At 36.2% G+C, this 20829-nt stretch overlaps 2 protein-coding genes across 6 annotated transcripts in view; one reads left to right on the forward strand and one right to left on the reverse strand.

The window, feature by feature from the left end:
* Positions 1-20829, forward strand: part of LOC105202438 (zwei Ig domain protein zig-8) — a 368807-nt gene that overhangs the window by 223214 nt on the left and 124764 nt on the right. For all 5 annotated transcript variants that reach the window (XR_005575284.1, XM_039452174.1, XM_039452175.1 and 2 more), the window contains exon 4: positions 6735-6896. Coding sequence is in view for 4 of the 5 variants with exons in the window: in XM_039452174.1 (XP_039308108.1) it covers positions 6735-6896 (162 nt within the window). In the remaining variant the exon portion in view is untranslated. The remainder of the gene's footprint in view (positions 1-6734; positions 6897-20829) is intronic.
* LOC113003689 lies at positions 2869-3976 on the reverse strand. The gene is made up of 2 exons (XM_026134138.2): positions 3786-3976; positions 2869-3673 (listed from the first exon to the last, which is right to left on the reverse strand). The coding sequence occupies exons 1-2, from the start codon at positions 3875-3877 to the stop codon at positions 3364-3366; spliced, it is 402 nt and encodes a 133-aa protein (XP_025989923.1). The 5' UTR covers positions 3878-3976; the 3' UTR covers positions 2869-3363.

The following is a 20829-nucleotide window of genomic DNA, read 5'->3' on the forward strand; positions in this document are numbered from 1 at the left end:
TGTAATACACTTGAGCTTTTACATGAAATGATCGAGTACCTCAATTGAAAGATTGAAGATCCTATATCGTTTACGTTGCGTGTATTTAACCACTCTTGAACTAAATTAATAGATTGCTCAAAATAAATTATCTTTATCTTTTTTAGCGGTTTTTGAGTATATCAATTTAAGTTACTTTCATTTTCGAGAAATTTTGTAATGTTAGAATTTAATAAAAAAAATCGAAAATTCTATATTATTTATATTTCAAGTATTATACTGCTGTTGACTCTACTCACTAAATTACTCAAAATAAATTATTTAGTTAAGCAGTATTTGGCTTTTATTTTCGAGAAATTTTGAAACGAAACAGAGTTTGTGTATAGATACATATTTAACATCACTTGTTGCAAACTTTTTACTAGTAATTTTTTTACTGACAGCTTTCTATTTTATGTATGTCAGGTATTATTTATAGTGGACACTCCCGTGCAATAAATCCTGACAAATTTTTTGATTAATAACATTTAGTATTTGTTGAAAATGACTACATGGACTCGAAACATTGAGTCTATAATGCTTTTATTATATGTGATTAATCGCTCCAATCTAGAAATGTGTCAGGTCGTATGAATGATCGGGGTCATAATTGCCATTTCGTGTTAGATTTATTGAATCATAATAAGGATAAATCTAATCGTTTTATCGGCTTCGTTAAAACACGAGCCAACCCTTGCAAATCCAAGTGTGTAAAACGTGTAATCACTTTTTACGCATTTGTACTTTTTATTCATTAAATTTATGCGCGTAATTTCTTTTCGAATTAATTATTAAATTACACGTCTAAGCGTGTGAAAAGTGTAAAAATTACATGCACATAAATGCACAAAAAGTAACAATATAATGTTACGCACAAAAACACACACTTGGATTTGCAAGTGTAATCTTGTCCCTGAGACCGAGAGTCGAGTAAGAAACGTCAGTAGGCATGAACTTCGATACATTTCAGTTGCAAGCCCAAAACCACAAATCTCGGACAGCGGTGATGTAAAAAAGATCGACAAGACGTGCAAGTGCGATTAACACCGCGCGAATAAATAACAAGTAAATGATAGTTTACTAACCTTTCTCCCCGGTCGCGTTGTCCGAGTCTCCGCTCCTTCTCTCGGAATCCTTCGCAGCGCTGCTCCTCCGCGGCACTTACACACGCGCGCTTATTATCGAAACGCAATAAATGTAAGACCAATTGCACAGGCTGTAAGTAATTCTCAATTAAACACGATTCGAGAGCGCTTCGCTACGCTGCGTCTCCGTGGCGTTCCGTTGGCGGGAAAGAGCGCCCGTAGCGGATGACGTCACGTCGACAAGTTCACTCCGATTTATCGCCGCGGCACAATGCGTGTCAAGCGAGAGTTAAAAGGCCGAAATCGAGACGATTAATCGAGACGGCTTCCGTGCGCGCACAAGGTGTTTTACGTGTGCTGTAACACGCGCTAACGCATGCAGATAGAGAAATTCAAGGTCGACCGCGTCGATTCGGCGTCTTAACTCTAATTTGACTCGCGTCGTGTCGCGGCGCTAGATCGGAGTGAAGTTGTCGAGGTGACGCTGACGTCATCCGCCGCTCTCTCCCGCCAACGGACCGCCACGGAGGCGCAGCGCAGCGAAGGGCTCTCGTGTATTATTCGCATTTAAACAGGTATTGCGTACGATCAGCGCGATTGATTCTGCATTGGTTGCGTTTCGGTAGCAAAGCGCGCGCGTATGAGATCGCGTGTAAGTGCTGCGGAAAAGCAGCTGCGAGGAATTCCGAGAGAATGAGCAGCAGAGGCTTGGGCAGCGCGACCGTTGGGGGGGGGGGTAAGTAACCTATATTTACTTCTTATTTATTCGCGCGGTATTAATCGCTCGCAACGCACTCGCGTCGCGTGTCTCATCGATCGTTTCACGTCACCGCTGTCCAAGATTTGTGGCTTTGGGCTTGCAATTGAAATGTATCGATGTTTATGCGTATTACCGTTTCCCAACCGCATCGTAACCATTGTCCCGTAGCGCACGACTCGGTCTGAGGGACGACACTACATTCGCAAATCCAAGTGGGTATTTTCGTGTATGAAATTACGTAGTCACTTTTTAAGAATTTATATGTGTGTAATTTTGTTATGCGCTTATTGTTAGATGTGTAAATTAATGTTGATGCACGTTTAAGCGTTTAACGAGTACAAAAATTTAATTTAATGCATAAAAAATGCAAATGCGTGAAAAGTGACTATCCATTTTACACACTTGGATTTGTAGCGTTTATATTGTAATACCCATCTGACGTGCGTGTACGAAATTCAACATGACTATATAACTTTATTATTATGTGTATAATTGTAAATTAATTTGCCCCCCACAAATATTTTGACCGAAATCAAAATGCATAGTATTATGACAAAGTAGCGTAATGTTCGAAAATAACATTTGCGGCTACACGCGGAACTTTAGACGGCAAATACCGCAACCATAACGTTTCATGATGTTCGAGTAGCGTGAAACAGAAACTGAAAAGCCAGACAGGATATACCTGACCTAACCCTTTAGCGAGATAACCAAGCACTAGTTGTGGTCAGTCACCCATGGAGGTTACATGAACCTAATGTTACTCATTGTATCCATCACCAATCTGCTTCCGGAACATATTCTCTTGCTCTCTTCCTTAAATATATTTGTACGGATAGAAACAGTGAAACATATCAATAATTAAGAAGATTCTATTTTATTGATTTTGCTTTTTATTTTTCTAAAAATAACAAAATTTCAAATAATAAAATCACATATTTTTATTTTTTTATCAGATAAAATATATAATTTATTTCATAACATATTTAATGTTTAAGTATCTGGAACGTATCAATAAAAAATAATTGACAAAGGCGGCTTAATTAAAAAATTGCTACGCAGCATTGAATTATTGCGTCGAGTGTCACGACGAATAATAGATAGAAAACAGCAAAGAACAAAGAAAAATGCTTTAAAAAGTTTTCGCTTGTACCACGCGTTTATACAGAAGCCAACATGTTTTCGCCTGTTCGCCTGGTCTTTCTCAAACATGTCTTCAAGTATCGCGAATATACACTGACGTACCACAACATAGCGACATACTTCTTTCAATTGATGCACCGATGGTCCACTGCACGTAAAAGGATGAGAGAAACGCTGACCTACATACATCATACAGACTACTGCACTCTACACGGCAATAGAATCGACCTCACCGGTTGTTCTGTCGAAATTTCGACGACGTAAACTTTCCACGTCGGGTATGCCTTTCGTCCGAAACTCTCATCGAGTCTCAAGAGTCGTCGTCGGAACAAACTCTTCTACCTTGAATCGCTACCGCTACGATCGTTTTCGGTTTTGAGCAGAGAAAAAAAAAACGGGATTCTTTTCAGTCTCACTTTTAATCTTATTGGCGCACAACGTGCTCGTAAAGCGACCAAAGGAATGCTTAAATGTAGACGACAGATATAAAAATCCAGGAAAATAATCGTCGAGGTACGACAGAAGTACGTGCTTGAGAATCCACGAGAGAAGTGATCGAATAACCGAAATAAAAATTCCAATACGCATCGAAGGAAAGATTGCGCCAAGTGTGCTGAATCGCTGCTTCGTTCCTCTGTGTTTTTCGTGATTTTCAAGAAGACGTACTCTGAAATAAGTTCAGCTTTTATACAGATCACAGAAGAAGAAAAGCAAATCCATAATAATTGGTCTACCGAGAAATTTCACATCAATCTAAAGTTTGAAGCCGATCGAAGTACCTCAAGTGGTTTAATGCTTTTGGACGAAGCGATCTCTTCCGAATGCCTGGAAACATTGAAGCACTTGATTGTAGCCGAGAGCTGGCAATCATACTGCGGTGAAGTTTCGCCACTTGAAATTTCCGAGCGTCTTGTCCAGCTTGCCAGCGCTCGTGAAAAGTCTGCAAATTAATATTATTATGTAAACATAATGCTATGCGGGAAATTAGCATATTTACGTCGACGTAAACGCGACTTTGCAATTTTCTCTTGCTATTTATCTTGTTTAAAGTAGGAAGAAATACATACATTATATACATATATATATTTCCAGCAAAAATCGTATGTACTACGTTAAATGTTACGATAGGCAAACAATTGGGTCAGCACATTTCGCTCTTTACATACATAAAACGGCAAGTAGGAAAACACAACATGCTATTGCTACAAAATATTTAATGTTTCAAATAGCTGATTTAACATATTTATTGAAATATGTTTTTTTTTACTCTTTAAAGTAAGATTGTTAAACTTAATTTGGAAAAGTTACTCATTTGTGTATATCGCGATACAAATTAAGAATTGAAGAGTGTTAGGTTTAGTTTCGATAAATTCATAAACGCAAATTAAGAAAAGATATTTAATCATAAGATAAAAATTAATGAAAAGAACAATTGAGTAAATTAAATTATGATTCAAAAGTTGTGACCTGCATATTTCTCAATTTTCTTGTGTCGTCGAGACAAAATGTATAAATTTATTTTTATTACGCGTAATCTGATATCGCGCATTTATATGCTTCACACGCTGCAATTCGATAGAAACGCCGTGATTGGCCGGGAGGTTTATACCTTATGTTTTATGCATTCTCTTTCTACAATGATCTTAAAGCATCAACAGAGGAAGGAAGCAGGCAGCCCATCTGACGAGAATGCGGGCAAGTCTGCCGCATTCCCCCGGAGGTCGAGATCGTATTTCCGGCTCTCACAATTTTACTATTTATGTAATATCGTGCTCGGTCCCACTGGGTCGCAAGATAGGTCGTAGCGTTTGAGCAGGGGCGAAGTTACTAAGTACCGCTAAAACCAGTTCTCCGTAGACTCCGCCTCGTAAACTCTCTCTCTCGTTTTGTAAACAATGGCGATTGTAATTGTGAGAAACACGAAAATGATTTGCGGGAAGTACAAGTAATTTTTTTTTCGTACTTTGCATATTTATATCTGTAAAATTGTGCGTTTTATGAAAATTATTATTTTAATATTCATACCTCCAAGAGACAAAATCAGAAATAGACCGGTCCGTTATTTCTTTCCATTTGTGTACTCTAAGCTTTCGCGTAGAAAAACAACAATAACGAAACTTGTTATAACAGTTTTGCACACGCTGAGGATTTAACTATTCAAGTTTCTCTAATGAAATTTGTTTATATTAAAATATCAGCACATAGCTGGAATAAAAAGAAGATACAACTCTCGTTATCTAAAAGGGATAAATTTCTATCCTAGTTTAACGTCATATTAAAAACAAGAAAGGAAAAATGTCTCTCACCCGTTGTAGATTATAATTAAATTTTACGAAATATTTACTTAACACATGACTGCATTTTGTAATAGTTTAATATTTAATTAAAATAGATTTTATGATCAAATTACTGTATACATATGTATGTATATTGTACAGTTGATATAACAATACATTTTATTTCAAACTTTTTTGCAGTCGTTGTATAAAGTTAAACATGTTTTTATTTCGCGCGATATAATATGACGGTCATTCATCTTTTTCGCTTTATTTACACAAAACGCCAATGTATCGAACAGGATTATTTCAACATGACACATCCCCGCACCGAATCTCTTTCCCGTTTCACTCACTGTATAGATTGCTATTATTTACATAAGAGCAACGTTTTGTACCATTACCATTTTGTTGTGACTTTTTCATATCTGAAATAATTATTTTGCATGCCCGTCAAGAGCCATTAAAAACGCCTGGCTGGCGCATTATTTTCAGATGCAATCCGATCGGTTATGTTAATCCAATTTATATGAACGCAAGTTTATGTATTGGTAGCTTTACGTTTTTTAGTAATATTTGTTCGAATTAAAATTCAATATATGTCTCTCATATTCCGCTATGAATATGTCTGCCAAATTAAACAGATTATTTATTTGACATTTTAATTTGCTAAATTAAAGTATTTTCTATATTAGGACAAATTTTTTTTATATGAGGGATACAAAATTTATCGTATTTTTCACTGTAGATTTTACTTGGGTCTGAGTTTTTGAGTTCAACAACTAATTAATTATTTTTTTTAATAATAATAAATGGAATTAGATGTTATATGAAAACCATGTTAAAAGCTGAAAGATATAAGTGCTTATTTTCTTACATGAATATATATATATATATATATATATATATATATATATATATATATATATCTTTTATTATAGTTGTGTTAGAACTAGAAGATGAAAACTTTCAGTCTTGAAACTCAGTTCTGAACTAAACCAGAATAATAATATCACATTGCAATATTAAATTGATAATCAGTTTATCAATATTAAATTAAGACATCCGCACGAAATGTAGGGACATCTAAGTTCAAACTCTGGCGGACATATGGTAATATTTTTCTCAAAAAATTACAGTTTTTTTTTTCAGGATAAGGGGGGATTGCAGAGATGCTTATAAGCATCAAATTTATTAAATTGAATTTTAGTAATTGAATTTTTGTGATATTACATTTCTGGATTCTGGATTTTTTTAAAAAGCTGTGTTTTAAGTTCGGCAAGTTATTTAAATGCGTTGAAACACTTCCAGGTCATATTGAGATTTCGTTTATATTACTAATATTAATCTTATTATTACAGTTTACTGATGCTGATGCTGATAAGCGTCTTTAACGTTTTTCATATATCCATTAACACTGTCACTGAATATCAATTAATATTTGTGTTTCAGATATCGTGGATCCGGCGACGTGATTTTCACGTGTTAACAAGCTCCATGTTCACATACACGAACGACGAGCGATTTCAAGTACTGCATCCCGAAGGCTCGGACGATTGGACCCTTCAAATAAAATATGTCCAAGAAAGAGACAATGGGACGTACGAGTGTCAGGTAACGTACACCCTGTTAAGGGGTTAATTTATTCAATGTAGTTTAACAATGGTTCCTCTCGGCTTCTACCGCGTGACACGCACCATTCTTATTCTTAGTCGCACGCTTTGTCACTTTATTATTCGTCGTCTTTCTTTCCTCTTTGAAGTATAAGATTGACGAATCGTTCGATTTTCTCGTTTATACTAACTATACATAGTCTTTTGCGATTTATTATTACTAATAATATTCTCCGTTGGTCTCACAATCGAGGGAGACGTCTCTCTAATTTAACATGCAAATTATATACTATCTTCGAATATATACATTTTACCTTCAAATCGGATGTATGTTTTAATAACGCATGAAAGTACGAGCTCATATCATTGGATGATATATGCCGATTATATACAGTGAGAGTAATAAATCCTTCTATTAATAATTCCAAACATCACTAATTATGCACACCGCAACGGGTGCGTCACCAATTCGGCATTGAGCCAAATAGATATGTACTCGACATATAATATTGTAAAACATTTATCAAAACATTATCCTCTTTTATGCAATCCTTTTTTAACGATTGATATTTAATATTAATAAACTGTTAAAGGAAAGGTGTCAGAAAACACGTTTACGAATTGCAAAATTTTGCTTATATGCGAGATGTATAGTAAAGTATTTGGATTAAACTAAAAATGTGCGCTGGGTGGAAAAGAAATTTTACGAAGATGCTGTAAAAATCACTCCAACTTGGATAGAAAATAGTTCCAATATCCAGTTAATAGCTTTGAAGCTAGAGAGCTTTCTCGCCGCGTCGCGTCTAGGAAATATAATTAAGTACGATGTCGGGAACACTAACATGTAAATCCGTGTGACGTGAGCAGTACGGATAAACCGTTTTTGCTGCATATTCATACATTTTTCCGGCTAATGGAACGGCAAACACAAGCCCGCGGCAAGTACGTGCGCGGGCGTGAAAGAAATCGGGCAGCGTGAATAACGAGACATGATGCCAGTTTGCGTTCGCCGTCGAGTAAACTCCGAAAATAGCAGTTTCCGACCTTTCCGAAGTTTCTCCAAGTGAAGACTCAAAAGTTCGGAATAGCAAAGAGATGAGGGACTGGGGGGAGGGGGACAGGGAGGCCTCTTATGTTAATTTCGAGGTGCGAATACTGTGTAACCGCGAAACTTTTTCCGATGGACTTAGAGAATTTCTGTTTCCGCATTGCTCGTTCTTCCTATCTCGCTTCGAGGGACACCTTCGGCTCGTTGTCGTAGCCAGAGAGCTTTATGAAACTTTAATCATCGGCAAATGTAGTCGAAGTGCCCTTTTGGATGGGACAGCACTCTTTGAGCTCTGTATACTTTTTGCGATAATGGGCAATATCGGCTAAAAGAGTTACAGAATCAATCATCGAATTCCCAATTATAAAGATCATAAAATCGGAATTTGTTTAAGCGTGCAAAACAGAATAAAATGTCTGTAATGATATGTAGATATAGGTATTGCGTTTAACACGTTGGAAGAAATGAAATGATACATAAAATGATTAACGACAAAATCCATTTATTGCAAAATAACGAATACGTTATAATTAAACGGTATACAATAATGGAAATTAATAAGTATTCAGTGTACAGCGTAATATTAAAAGCCGATTACATCATTGAAATTTAGATTGTACCTTTAGACAATAATATAATAATTATAACAGAGCTAATGGATGTTGGACAATAGATCGGTGCTAGTTACACTTACAGCAATTGGCCCATAATGAATTAATCAGGTAATTTAGGTAATTGTACGTGGAATTTTCATTTTTATTCATCAAAAGTACTTCATAAATTATTTCAAAGCTTTTTCATTTCGCGGCTGTGCACGCCCGAGAGCCGGAGTGGTCAATTTTACATTGAAGTCTATTTGAAATTATGACTTAAATTATAACGTATGGCTCGAACGGTATAGCAATTTCGGGAATTAATGTGACGCGCGAAGAACTGCTCTTGAAAATAAATGAATGGCCGTGTTTACCGACTACCGGCTGAATGGCACATCGCGGGGTTCCATCTATTTGACCGCAGAAAGAGAGAAGAGGGTGCGAATGCGGTTGCATGGCCGCAACGCAACTCTCGACACCTCATTATGCAGCGAGGTCATTGAGCGTGGAGATCACTCTGTTTGACAAAGTCGATAATACGTGGGTGTCTTCTCGACCAACTTGTATACTATAATGCTCGAGATGAGTATCGCCAGTGAAACGCCCGAATTACCGTCCGCTATTGCGACTTCTAATTAAAAATCATGGGGAGATACGATTAAACGTTCGAAGCGATCGTTTGTCTCGCGACGACGAATCGTATCGTCGCATGACGGATCACTTGATCCTAGCGTGCAACAGTGTTCCAAGCTATCAGTTGTGTCGTGTATTGATTCGTGAACGGAATTCTTTCTTTCTCGATGGATACGCGTAATGCGATTTGTTGTTAGAGATAAAAATAATTATTTAAAGCAAATTATTTAAAATAAAAATTTATCGTAAATAATTTTGCATTATAGGTCAGATTGCAGATTGAACAATGTTCAAGACTTTTACACGAGTAAATTGGAATTTAAATTTTGCATGAATATAAAATAATGAATAATATAAAATCGTGTCCGTGTGTGCGTGCGTATGTGCGTGCGTGTGCGCGCGCGTGTGTGTGAGATAAGGAGAATGCAAATTGTACCGGTTTAAGATAATTGCTTTTTGAAGTTTGTGCCTGAATATGAAGTTTATCGCGGCTACAGAACTTTGATAGTTTGGCTGCTAGCAATCATGCCCTTGGTGGAACGTGCACTTTTGGAAGATCCTTGATCCGTTATGGACATGATCAAATATTGCTGTTTCTTCTGTTCTTTCCTTTATGAATTGCGCTCTCCTTTGATAGCAATCGTCCTCGAATAATTTTTCCGAGATAAGATAAATTAAGGAGACGCTACGTAACGAGAAGCATCACGTAGAAAAGTTTCTCACGACTTCTTTTAGCTTTGCTATTGCCGCAGCAAACATTTTAGCGCAAAGAAGCAGCAAGTGCAGCTATCGCAAACGACAGATATAGTGCGGTGACCGTTTTATTGCGAGCGTCGCTGCGATTAAGTGTAATTGAAGATGGGACGATGGAAAGCTTTGGGAGTAATCGAACCTCGCTACAGCAGTGTCTGTACGGTAAAAATGAGAGAACAGATAATGTGTATGTTTGCAAAGATATATAAGTAAAAGATACCCATCTATATAAATGACTGCCAAAAGTTTCCAGGCAATTCAGTTTATATTATAAATATTATATTAGTGAAATTCTTGTTGCACAGTTAACTTAAAAACTCAAAATTTTTAATACTAGACTACAATATAATTCAATACTAATATATTTAATGTACTAGACGTTCATTTGTAAAAATTCTTTATATGAGCTACACGATAAAATTGCTCATTGGCCGGAAACTTTTAGCAGCTATAGTATTCAAGTGCAAATAAAAAATATATATAGTATATACAAAATAAAATCAATGTTATCATTTTATTTTAATACATTTAAATTGAGCAAACGATTAATCGATCGAAAACAAATTTTTGTGGTCAATAATAATTTTCTAGGTGATTATGTATATGTACATGTACATATATGAAAATTTTTTGTATTTTTTCTAAATTTTTATTTAAACAAAATTTAGAGAATCTGCTAAATTACGTATCTAATTTAAAAAATGAGACAGAGATTGTGTGTGTGTGTGTATGCAAAAATATCATTAAAGTTTTATTTCATATTACGTATACACACACAATAATTATGCACGAAAAGTGTAATATAAATATTTTAATTTTACTCATTTTTATCCGTAATTTATTCCCGCTATATTACTCCCACCATATTACGCCCACGTAATGGATCTCATATAATATTTAAAATACAATTAAAGCGTCCGAAAATTGCTGCTCTCGTAAACTCAAATGCTTCTCTGTAGCTTTCATCATTTTTATTTTATCGTAAAGTACAGATTTATTTGGGAGACGCGCTGACATATTTTAACTTCAAATCTCCAGTATTTTTTTTTTTGCATTTAATGAGTGAATATAACGCAGAACTGTTTGATTATCGCCGAAATAATCTGTTGAAAAATACGAGACACCTGTACAATCTTCCAGGCGTCTCTATTACAATTACATGGACCATACAAGCCGGAAACAGTGACGGTATTAAATGTCGGGTTTAATTGCACGTCCGGCTTTACAATGACTATAAAAAGAAATTAATTAAGGCAAACCTTGAGTTGTTACGTAGTACGTAAGTCAAGGTACTTAACTTTTTACGCATCTTCGAAGGAGTAATGGAAAGCTCGTTTCGCGCTTATCGCAAGCTTTGTCGTAGCCGCAGCTGGCTACGGCTGGGATTGGATGCACCTACATTCACAGAGAAAGTGGGTCGCCTGTGAAGCACACGAGAAGTCCCTTCGGCGCAGAAGATAAGTACTTTCTCGCCTTGGCTCGTGTCGAAGCAAACGCAGTCGCGATCGTGGGACTCGTTAAGCTTTTGGACCAAGTTTCTGCCCGCGCTGCGAAACGCTGGGCTAAACCGAGATTCTGATATTCCTTGATGGAGGTCAAATTTGGCAGTTAATCTCGGGCGAAGCTCAGGGATTTATGTCCAACGATACGCGCAGCGCGATATCTTACTTTGATCGGGATTAAAATACGACCGCTCGCGCGACGTTTCATTAATCTGCGAAACTACAGCTATTGTTAATTGCGTAATAATTTAAACATCCCGTAAGCTCTTTCCAGCGATAAACTTTCCTTAATTCTAAATATTGTTCGTGCAAATCGCTTACAATGTACCATCATTGCAATATTGAAGAATATTATGCGCGATCAAGAAATAATAGTGTTATCTCGAAATATCAATCTGCATATGTAATAATAAAATTTACAAATTAAGCGTAAAGAGTCAAAATGCCACTGCGCTTTTACGACTTTCTGAAAGGTATTTACGGTAAGTGCCTATAATTTTGAAGTCAGATTAGGCCATTCAATATTCGGCTATTTACGCATCCTTAATTTTATGCCATTTCACGTGCGCTAATGCAAAGCCATCATAATCGCAGCTTCTTATAGCGATGAATAAAACTCTCGGGGAGGACGAAAATTGCGAAAGTAGCTCAGCAGGATCGTTAAGCTCTAAAAAAGGGCTCGTTATTAAGCTTTCAATTTACCATAGTTTGTTCGATGAGGCTTGTATCCGCATTTATCAGTAAGAACACTAATCCATAAGTTTCACCTCTGGTCCGCGACGAGCCTAGTTTATAATACGAGTGCTTCTTGCGCTAACCGAAAATTAACGCTTCGACTAACGTGCCGAGTTTAATTGAGCTTGAAGCACTGTTGCATATTTTCGTAGTCGGAACTTTCGGCGCATACGGACAACACACGTGTGGGCACGTATGCGGACCGCTACGTGCTAGAAATTTACGATACGAAGAGTATAGCTGCAGGGCTCTCATGTTCAAGTGAGCGAGTGCACGCATAATAATTTGATTAACAAAGTAGAAACGCTGTAGAACATAAAGAAGCTCTGCGTGTTTCAAAGGGATTGAAAGAAAGAGAAATGACTGATATTTCACAGAAGAAATAAAACGGAAGAAAGTTTTTCCTTTCTTCGGGATGGAGGGGATTTTAGAAATGCAAGTTCGTGCCAGTATTATTAAATTGGTTTTCCATTTAATTGTGTTTCATTTTTAAGAGCTACGCTTGAAACCGAAAATACCGGCGCGCAGTTCGAAATGAGAAACATATGAAATATTATTTCAGCACGAAGATCTTGCTATGACTGACCTATCTTATATTTAGTTTGTTGAAAACAGAAGAACTAAACCAACTATTTGTAGCTTAGCTCTTAATGTCCAATTTCATCACAAAATAATTATTTGCAATTTCTTGGAATATTAATAATTTTCATGCATTTCTTTATTAAATTTTCTAATGTTTTGATATTTTTGGAGCTCTATATAAACTATTGAATCTTTACGGGATTTTCGCAAATCACAAGTTTAAGAGTTGCAAAGAGATTGCACGATCTTATTTGTCATTTTACTTCCAATGAGTTTTGTCTCTAAAAAAAATTAAGAATTGAAAGTTATTTGCGAAAACAAAGCTAACTAAATATTTAAAAAATATGACGCAAGATCCAAACACAATTAAGGATATTAAAAACACAACACTGTCAATCGACAGTGAGTGATATTTAACAAGGTTCGAATGCTGATCTCTGTGTCAATAGAATTGTTCAATCAAACCGAGTACGCTTATAAATTCCGTCCATATGCGAATATTGCAAAAGAATAAATGTATGCGTTTCGGTGGATACAGTTAAAAAAAGCATGACGGTAAAAAAATTTAAAAATTGAACGCTGTCGCTCCCCTCCCCTCTCTTTCGCCCTCTACTCCCTTTACTCTTTTTTTTGCAAGAGAAATGGTTTGTTCGATTTGTTTTACAATTTATAGACAAAAAAGCATTGTCGGATTCTGACCTGTGAAACAAATTTATAGAGTTACATAACTCATTTTTATGAATAAATTATTAGTCGCGAAATCTCGATTTTGTTAATACGTAACATACCAGTATGTCATTCTTTTGACTTATTAATACGTAACAAAACAAGAGCTACGTCGATTTTTTTTTGCATTTATAAAATATTTGTTTCTCTTAATTATTTGCAGAATTAATAATAATCCGAAAATTCTATTAATTCGTAATAAATTAACTTTTTACAATATCTAACGTGAAACTTATCTTGCACAAGAGTTTATGCATATTTATTGAAGAAACGCTGAAAAAATATTAAAACAGGGACATCCCGTATAATTAATTTATGTTTTCTTAGACGATGGTCCTTCACGCAACTTTCTACATTAGTTTGCACGACGACACTCAATCAAACGTGAATACCGCGTACGTAGTTGGCGTTGCTTATTTACGGTAAAGCTATACTAACTTGGCGACTGGTTGTAAAATTGGAGCGTTCACGTTTTGTAGATCCCATCAGCATTCGAGGCGTGTTACAGAGCGACGGACGAAATAAATCTATATCTCTCCGTATGGCCGTGTAACGAGCGGTGGACCGTGTAGCCGTGGAGATGGAGGAGAAAAAAGAGACTTCCAATCCGATCGCACTTTCGATCGAGAGGTTTTCCGAGATTACCGTCAAAACACGACGCCAATTTTTACAGTTTGCTGAGACGGAGAAATTCTCGTGCAACCCCTTCGCGCCAGCTGGAGCACAAATAACATAACTACGTGCAGTATGTTACGCAAGTCGCGATTCCGCCGGAATCGGTACGGACGTTTCGAAATTCGTGTACGACGGGCGGGAAGTCAGCTGGGAAATATGGTACGTCGGATAGAAATTAACGGATGGGTATCATCTGCTCGCAAACATGATCCGTCGTCTATTACTACGTTGACGAAGAGACGAGATTGGTACTAGTCGACATGGAGAATTTTGCAAGAATTTTATTCTCAGTTATCTTCAATACATAGATTTGTGAAGCGTGAAACGATAAAAATAAATATGAGGTTTTAAAAAGAGCTATTAAATATAACAGTACATTCTTGAGAATTTTATCAAGTTTGGTCTTTCCGTTATACATTTTATAAGTGAAAAAATTTGCGCTGAAAATATCTCATACAATTAGATTATATAATATTTATAATAAATATGTCCATTAAAAAATACGAATAAATAAATACGAGAAAGGTAAAGGCTAATGTTAATTTGAATTTTAGTCGTTCTTGAGTTGAACAATAATTTTGTTTGAGGAATGCATAAAAACGAAAATCCAGTTTACAAACTGCATTTTGTGTCGTCTTCTTAACGTAATTTAAAAAGAAAGAACGTAAAACTTTACTTTTTATAATAAAGAACGTGAAACCTCATTTATTAAAAATATTCAACGAATATTCATCGGAAAATGCTCATCGAAGGGACGGTAGAAAAACAGGATAATATACAGACTAAACGAATTAACGTAAATAACGAACGGGCGTCTAACTTTCCTAGTCTTAACTTCAATCTTCATTACATCTTCCAGTAAACAACTTAGAGCGCAAGTAACCTAAATAACACGGTAATACGAAAACAGATAAGCTTGCACCATTGCGAGGCAGCTTTTCGAAAATAAGACGATAATGGTTTGTAATGCGTAAGCAATACGACACGCTGTGGTAAATTCGAGTTGTATCTGAATCGATAAGAGAGGATAAGCATAGTTACAAAACGGATAATTGAACACACACACACATACACACACACACACACACACGCACACACACGCACGCACGCACGCACGCACGCACGCACGCATAAAATTAATAAAATTAGTTACGACCTTTTTGAATTGCAATTAATAGTAATTGCTGCGCACAGAAAAATATCCGTCTCTTGCTAAGAAAAATAATTATTCAATTTTTAGTTTTCTTCTTTTAAAACGGTTATTTTGAAAAAAATATTTTTTTAACAATAATCTTAAAATAATTTATCATTTACTTAAAACAATGTAATATTTACTTAAAATAAACTTTTGTGCATGCATAAAAAAAATATATATTTGAATTAAGCAAATATTTTAAATATTTTATAAGTTCATGTATCTCATAAGTTTATCATAAGCATCAAAATTCAAAATATATTCTGTATCCTAGTAATTTATTATTTCAGTCAAGAATATTAAGTTAAAACAAAAATTTACTTTGCTTATTTTATTATTCTGATTTTCCTTCGATATAATTTTATAATGTTTTCTGAAGAGTATAAATTGTTTTTTAATATGCGATAATAAATTTTTCTAAAATTTGTTATGCATATATTTTAAGATAATTATCAAGAAAACATTCCTCGTTAAAAAAATCATTACTTTTGAGAAGAAAACAAGTAAATCGAGTAAACGCTTTTCTTAGCAATAGAATTGATATTTTTCTGTGTGACTTCTAGCTCGTAGCTCGCCTACGGATATCTGAGATAATATTTTAAATTGCGAAAAATAAGATCGCAAAGCTTACATCACAATCATTATGCTAATTGATGAAATTTAACATTGACGGCTGCGCAATATTTCACATTAAAGTCATGTGACAGCAATGTAAATACTGCATATCGTTATTAGAACTTTCGTAATTGCGTTGCGCTTTGCAAAACGTTATTTATTCATTGCGCTGCCATTTATACGCCAGCGTAATTGTAACAAATTAGCATAAAGAACAAGAACTTCTTTTAAACATAACTCGCTTGTCGCTTTGTTGCATTAATCCGCGCAAGCAACCACCAGCGTAACTAAGTTAAATAACGCAAATACGTTACGAAATAGGACAAGGAAATGAGAGTTTACGGGATGGCTTCTCGAAAACTAGCGCCACGCAAGAGGACCTACGGTAGTTGAGTTGAGGTCGACTTTCCGCGATTGGAGTTAAGGATTAAACGCACGATAACGCATTTTAGTTACGCGCCTCTATTTCGGACGGCAAGAAGGGATAACTTTTGCGATACGCGCTTTAGCGGGGCGAAAGTAACGAATAATTGAGTTAAGCGAGGAGAGAAAGCAATTTCCTCCGAGTTTGCCTTTTGTGAAAACCCGACACCCCGGAGCGTCGACGCACCATTGGCTTCGTACTTCGACCCGCGACCCGACGCCCTCTCATCGATACGTTCAACGTTTATATTATAGCGATGCAAGCTGAAAATTTTACTTAACAAATTTCAAGCACGCGAGAGTTATCGGCTTTGAAGAGTAACAATGTCATCGTCTGTTTGAAGGAAGATTTATAATCGAGCGGACAGTGCAAATTTGAATTTCTACGTAACGTTTCGAGGTCGATATATAAATGACGTAGAGTTTCATCTTATTAGCGAAGCGTGAAACGCTCATATTCTATTGAATTAAAACTGATAAAATTAAAACTAATGATATTGAACCGACGATATTGAAATGTAGAACGTTAAAATTTATAGCTTAATAACTAATTGTTGCCATTCCGGAAATAGAGATTATAACAAAGTTAATATTAAGCAATTTGAGAAAAACAAGGTTACATTAAATTTTGATTTGACTACTTGACTCGATCATAAAATAATTTACACATATTGTCCAAAAATGAACATCGATCTTTCATTGAAAGATAACACTTTCGAATGGAAATTACGACAAGCTTCAATGTACACGTGTAAAAATAACTTTTTTCTGGAATTATTTCAACTACACTCCGTTTGTTCTAAATGTAGATATTAAAGGGAGATGTATAATATATAAATACAGAGATTAAAAACATTTTATAAGATTTAGATTCTTCATTTAAATTCATATTTTTTTAGTCGTAAAATTAGGCTTTGAAGAAGCTTTTATCCGCAACGGTTGTGTGCCTCTGTAGATATAATGGAATTAAAAACAACGCAATTACATTCATATGGTCCCGACGAACTAATTTAACGAAAATTAACGAAATTATAGGACCGCTCACAAATTCATTGTACTTTAATGACGGAAAGCGAGAGCGTGGAAGGTTACTGATTAAATCCGCCTTTGATTCAATTGCTAGACGCGTGCGATAAAAGTGATGAAGGGAACACGAACGAGAAAGGGCGAACGAATTTAAAATTACAGGGTGGCCGCACGTCAATCTTTCATGCTCACCGCTAATTTAAACTTTTCAATCGGACTGCCTTGTTACGCGCCACGACAATTTCGACATCTTTAATGTACGATTTGTGGAATAATTAATCGAACAGGAACGATAACGTTACCTATCATGTTGAAACATTTGGCTCACACAATGTTTGTCAAATTGTATTGATATTTGCCTCTTTAAAAGCTCTCTTTTATTAATTTCCGAAAACGTATTTTATGTTTGTGTTGTGCATTCAAATATTTTTTTTTTTTTTTTTAGATTGTTCCGAAACTTTATTTCAAACTATTTTGCGCATAAAGTGTAATACTTTTAATTTATTGAATTATTTACAAAATTATATTCTGAATTTATATATAAATTGAAGAAATTTGCGACGTGTACTTTGAAAATCGTTTAGATTGCATAATGCAGAAATATAGAACTTTTATCTTTTATGGTTATGCATGAGTATTATCCGCAAATTGTAATAACTAACTGTTCGCCATTTTGTGGTTGACAGTTATTATTTTTGTAGATTTTTGGTCATCAAGTGCCGCGTAATAATTTACAGGGAAAACGTTTAACGCAGACACGTGTATTGTTTCTGCAAACATGTAAAACGCGCATACATATAGCGAAAATTTATAGGCACCATGATCATCACGCACTGTACATAGCCTTCGCACGTAAAACGAAATGAATCAATTTTCCATGCGACTCATCATCGTGAGAAAGCAGCAGAGTTCATCGAATTTTAACATTGTAATGAATAATGAATAACTAATTCCCTACTTATTTCGCCCTTTGACGGTAATGGTCTGATCTTCTCCGGTTGTTTAATATGATATTAGCGCGCATTAAAGGTCCGTAATATTGAGGTAGAGTTATGGTAGTTACTACATCATTTGAATTTTATAACACTCCGTCAGACAGCGATGCAGAGTCTTCCGGGATGATGGGGGAGTCTCGTCGGGCCGTAAGCAGGCCCGGACATTTTCCTGCCTCGTAACAGAATTAACAGTTATGCGCTCTCGAGCTTACACATAATACTATCGCCGCACTGTAGAACGATAACAGCCCGGCACTGCAAGTCGCTGATGCATGGCAGATGAGAAATTGCGATTTTCCGAAATTAATTAACGCTATCGGTTTTGATCTTGTACGCGGTGATTCCTTAGCAAATTGAGTCGCTTTACGTCGCAGGAAAAATACACGTTGCATGCCGATCTATCAACAGCAACGTAAAAAAGAAGAAGAAGAAGAAGGGCGAGACGCGAATAACTGGGCAGGATGGGCTAATAGTAGTGCGCGTACATTATCAGAGTTTCCGAAACGTCGGGGTGGTAATGAAAGATCTGTGGTAGCGCAGTGATCATGTTTGGTCGCGTCGTTGCTTTAATTCCCTATAAAACCTTTGCCTCTCCCCTCCCCCTCCCTCGTCGTTTATCTCAATCGCAGCAAACCACGATATGCCGGAACGCTAAACGTCAATTTACGTGGATTTGATGATTTTGAGGAATAAACTCATTAAAATTTATTCCTCTACTCTTATCGGAGCAACATAAAATAGCAGGCCGTGTAACCTCTTTTTCATTACCTATTTTTCTGAACTTTATTCCGAATTTCCGTGGAATTTTCTTGAGGATATATGAACGCGGTACATCACACGAACGCATTTTTATCTTTCAAAATTTCTATCGATTTTGCTATCGGTGTTCAATAGTCGCGCGGGAGAATTATAGTCGAAAAAATGAGAGTCGTTATCTCTAACAAAATTTGGCGACATGTTTATCTCTTTGACCGGAATCGAGAGAGAATTATCATTATTAGATTAATAACAATCGAGGCGTTTAGGCAATTAAAATACACGGCGTAATAAGACACCGAGTAATTTCATTTCGTTGGAACGGACGTTTTCCGACACAAACTTAATCCAATAACATCAACTGACAACGAAATTTTATCACGGCGGAACTTACGCCTCATAAATCCTATTATAATAATAGGATTAGTTTGGCGCTGGTAATAGCGTGCATGTATGTGATCCGAGCGAGATTTCTTTAATTTCCGTGAGTATACGTTGGCGTTGTCGGAAGCAACGCCACGATGAAAGAGTAATGAGTCGACAGGACGTATCTCATCCGCAGGAAACAGAAGGCGGAGAATCGTTAAACATTTTTAACAACCGTTGACGAAATTAATTCAGTGTCGTCCGCTGTTTTCTTTCCGCGCCGCGCCGCCGTTTCGTCTTCTTCCCACGGCTTTGCGCCCCCGCGCCGTCGCGCTTTAATTATCGGAATATAAGAAGAAATGTAAGGAGGCGCGTTAAAAGATATTTAATAAAGCGTGAAGAGAAAACTTGGGATATTAAAAGGATATTGAACGATCCAATTTTACAAAAGCACGCCATCACGAATTGCACGGCGAAATTAACCTTAACAAGTCTCCGACGAGAGATTTTGCTACGTCTTGCGAGAGAGGATCTTCTAAGCTAGCGAAATGTCCTTAATCGTTTCATGTTCTGCTCTTGGCTCGCTTGGGGCCGCCGTAAAGGGCCTGAACCGGTGATGCAATATCCCGCGACGTCGCTGCGTTTTACTCAAACTCGGGCTTTTTAAGACGATAACTCAGCGATGGGCAAAGTCTCATCGGCAAAGGCTGACTCTGCGACGTAACGAATACCGTAATATTCTCGTTTTCATCCTTTTTCGGAATAACGAAATGCAATCAACGCGATAGTCGCGCGCGTCGCAACAATTTTAGGAATCCGCTATTTAATTACAATGTTCAATTAAATTTCAACTTTTGTTCGCGCGATCTCGTTCGCAATCTTGATCGAAGGTTCGTATCGTCGGCATCTCCGTTATCATTAAAACTCGCTGTTATTCGCACTCTCTAAATCAAAATCACTGTATTCTTCGTTGAAAGACAATGAAGCCGGATTTCAGTGGTATAATTTTAATTATATCAATCAATGATATATGTACTGTCTTTCATTGAGTGTACACTGAGAAAAATATTTGATGAAGCAGACCAAACATTCAGTTTCAATAATGATACAATGAACTTTATAGTTATAATTACTAAATACTCTCTAAATCGGAATCAGTATATTTATCCACTGAAAGACAGAGAATATACCACTCGATTTCAGTGGTATATTTTTATATGTATCGATCAAGTGATGTATGTACTGTCTTTCAGCGATTGTACACTGAGAGAAATATGATATTTGATGAGACAGACGAAACGAAAGTTAAAT

Source organism: Solenopsis invicta, chromosome 7, assembly GCF_016802725.1.
Source record: "Solenopsis invicta isolate M01_SB chromosome 7, UNIL_Sinv_3.0, whole genome shotgun sequence".
NCBI classification, from domain to species: Eukaryota; Metazoa; Arthropoda; class Insecta; order Hymenoptera; family Formicidae; genus Solenopsis; species Solenopsis invicta.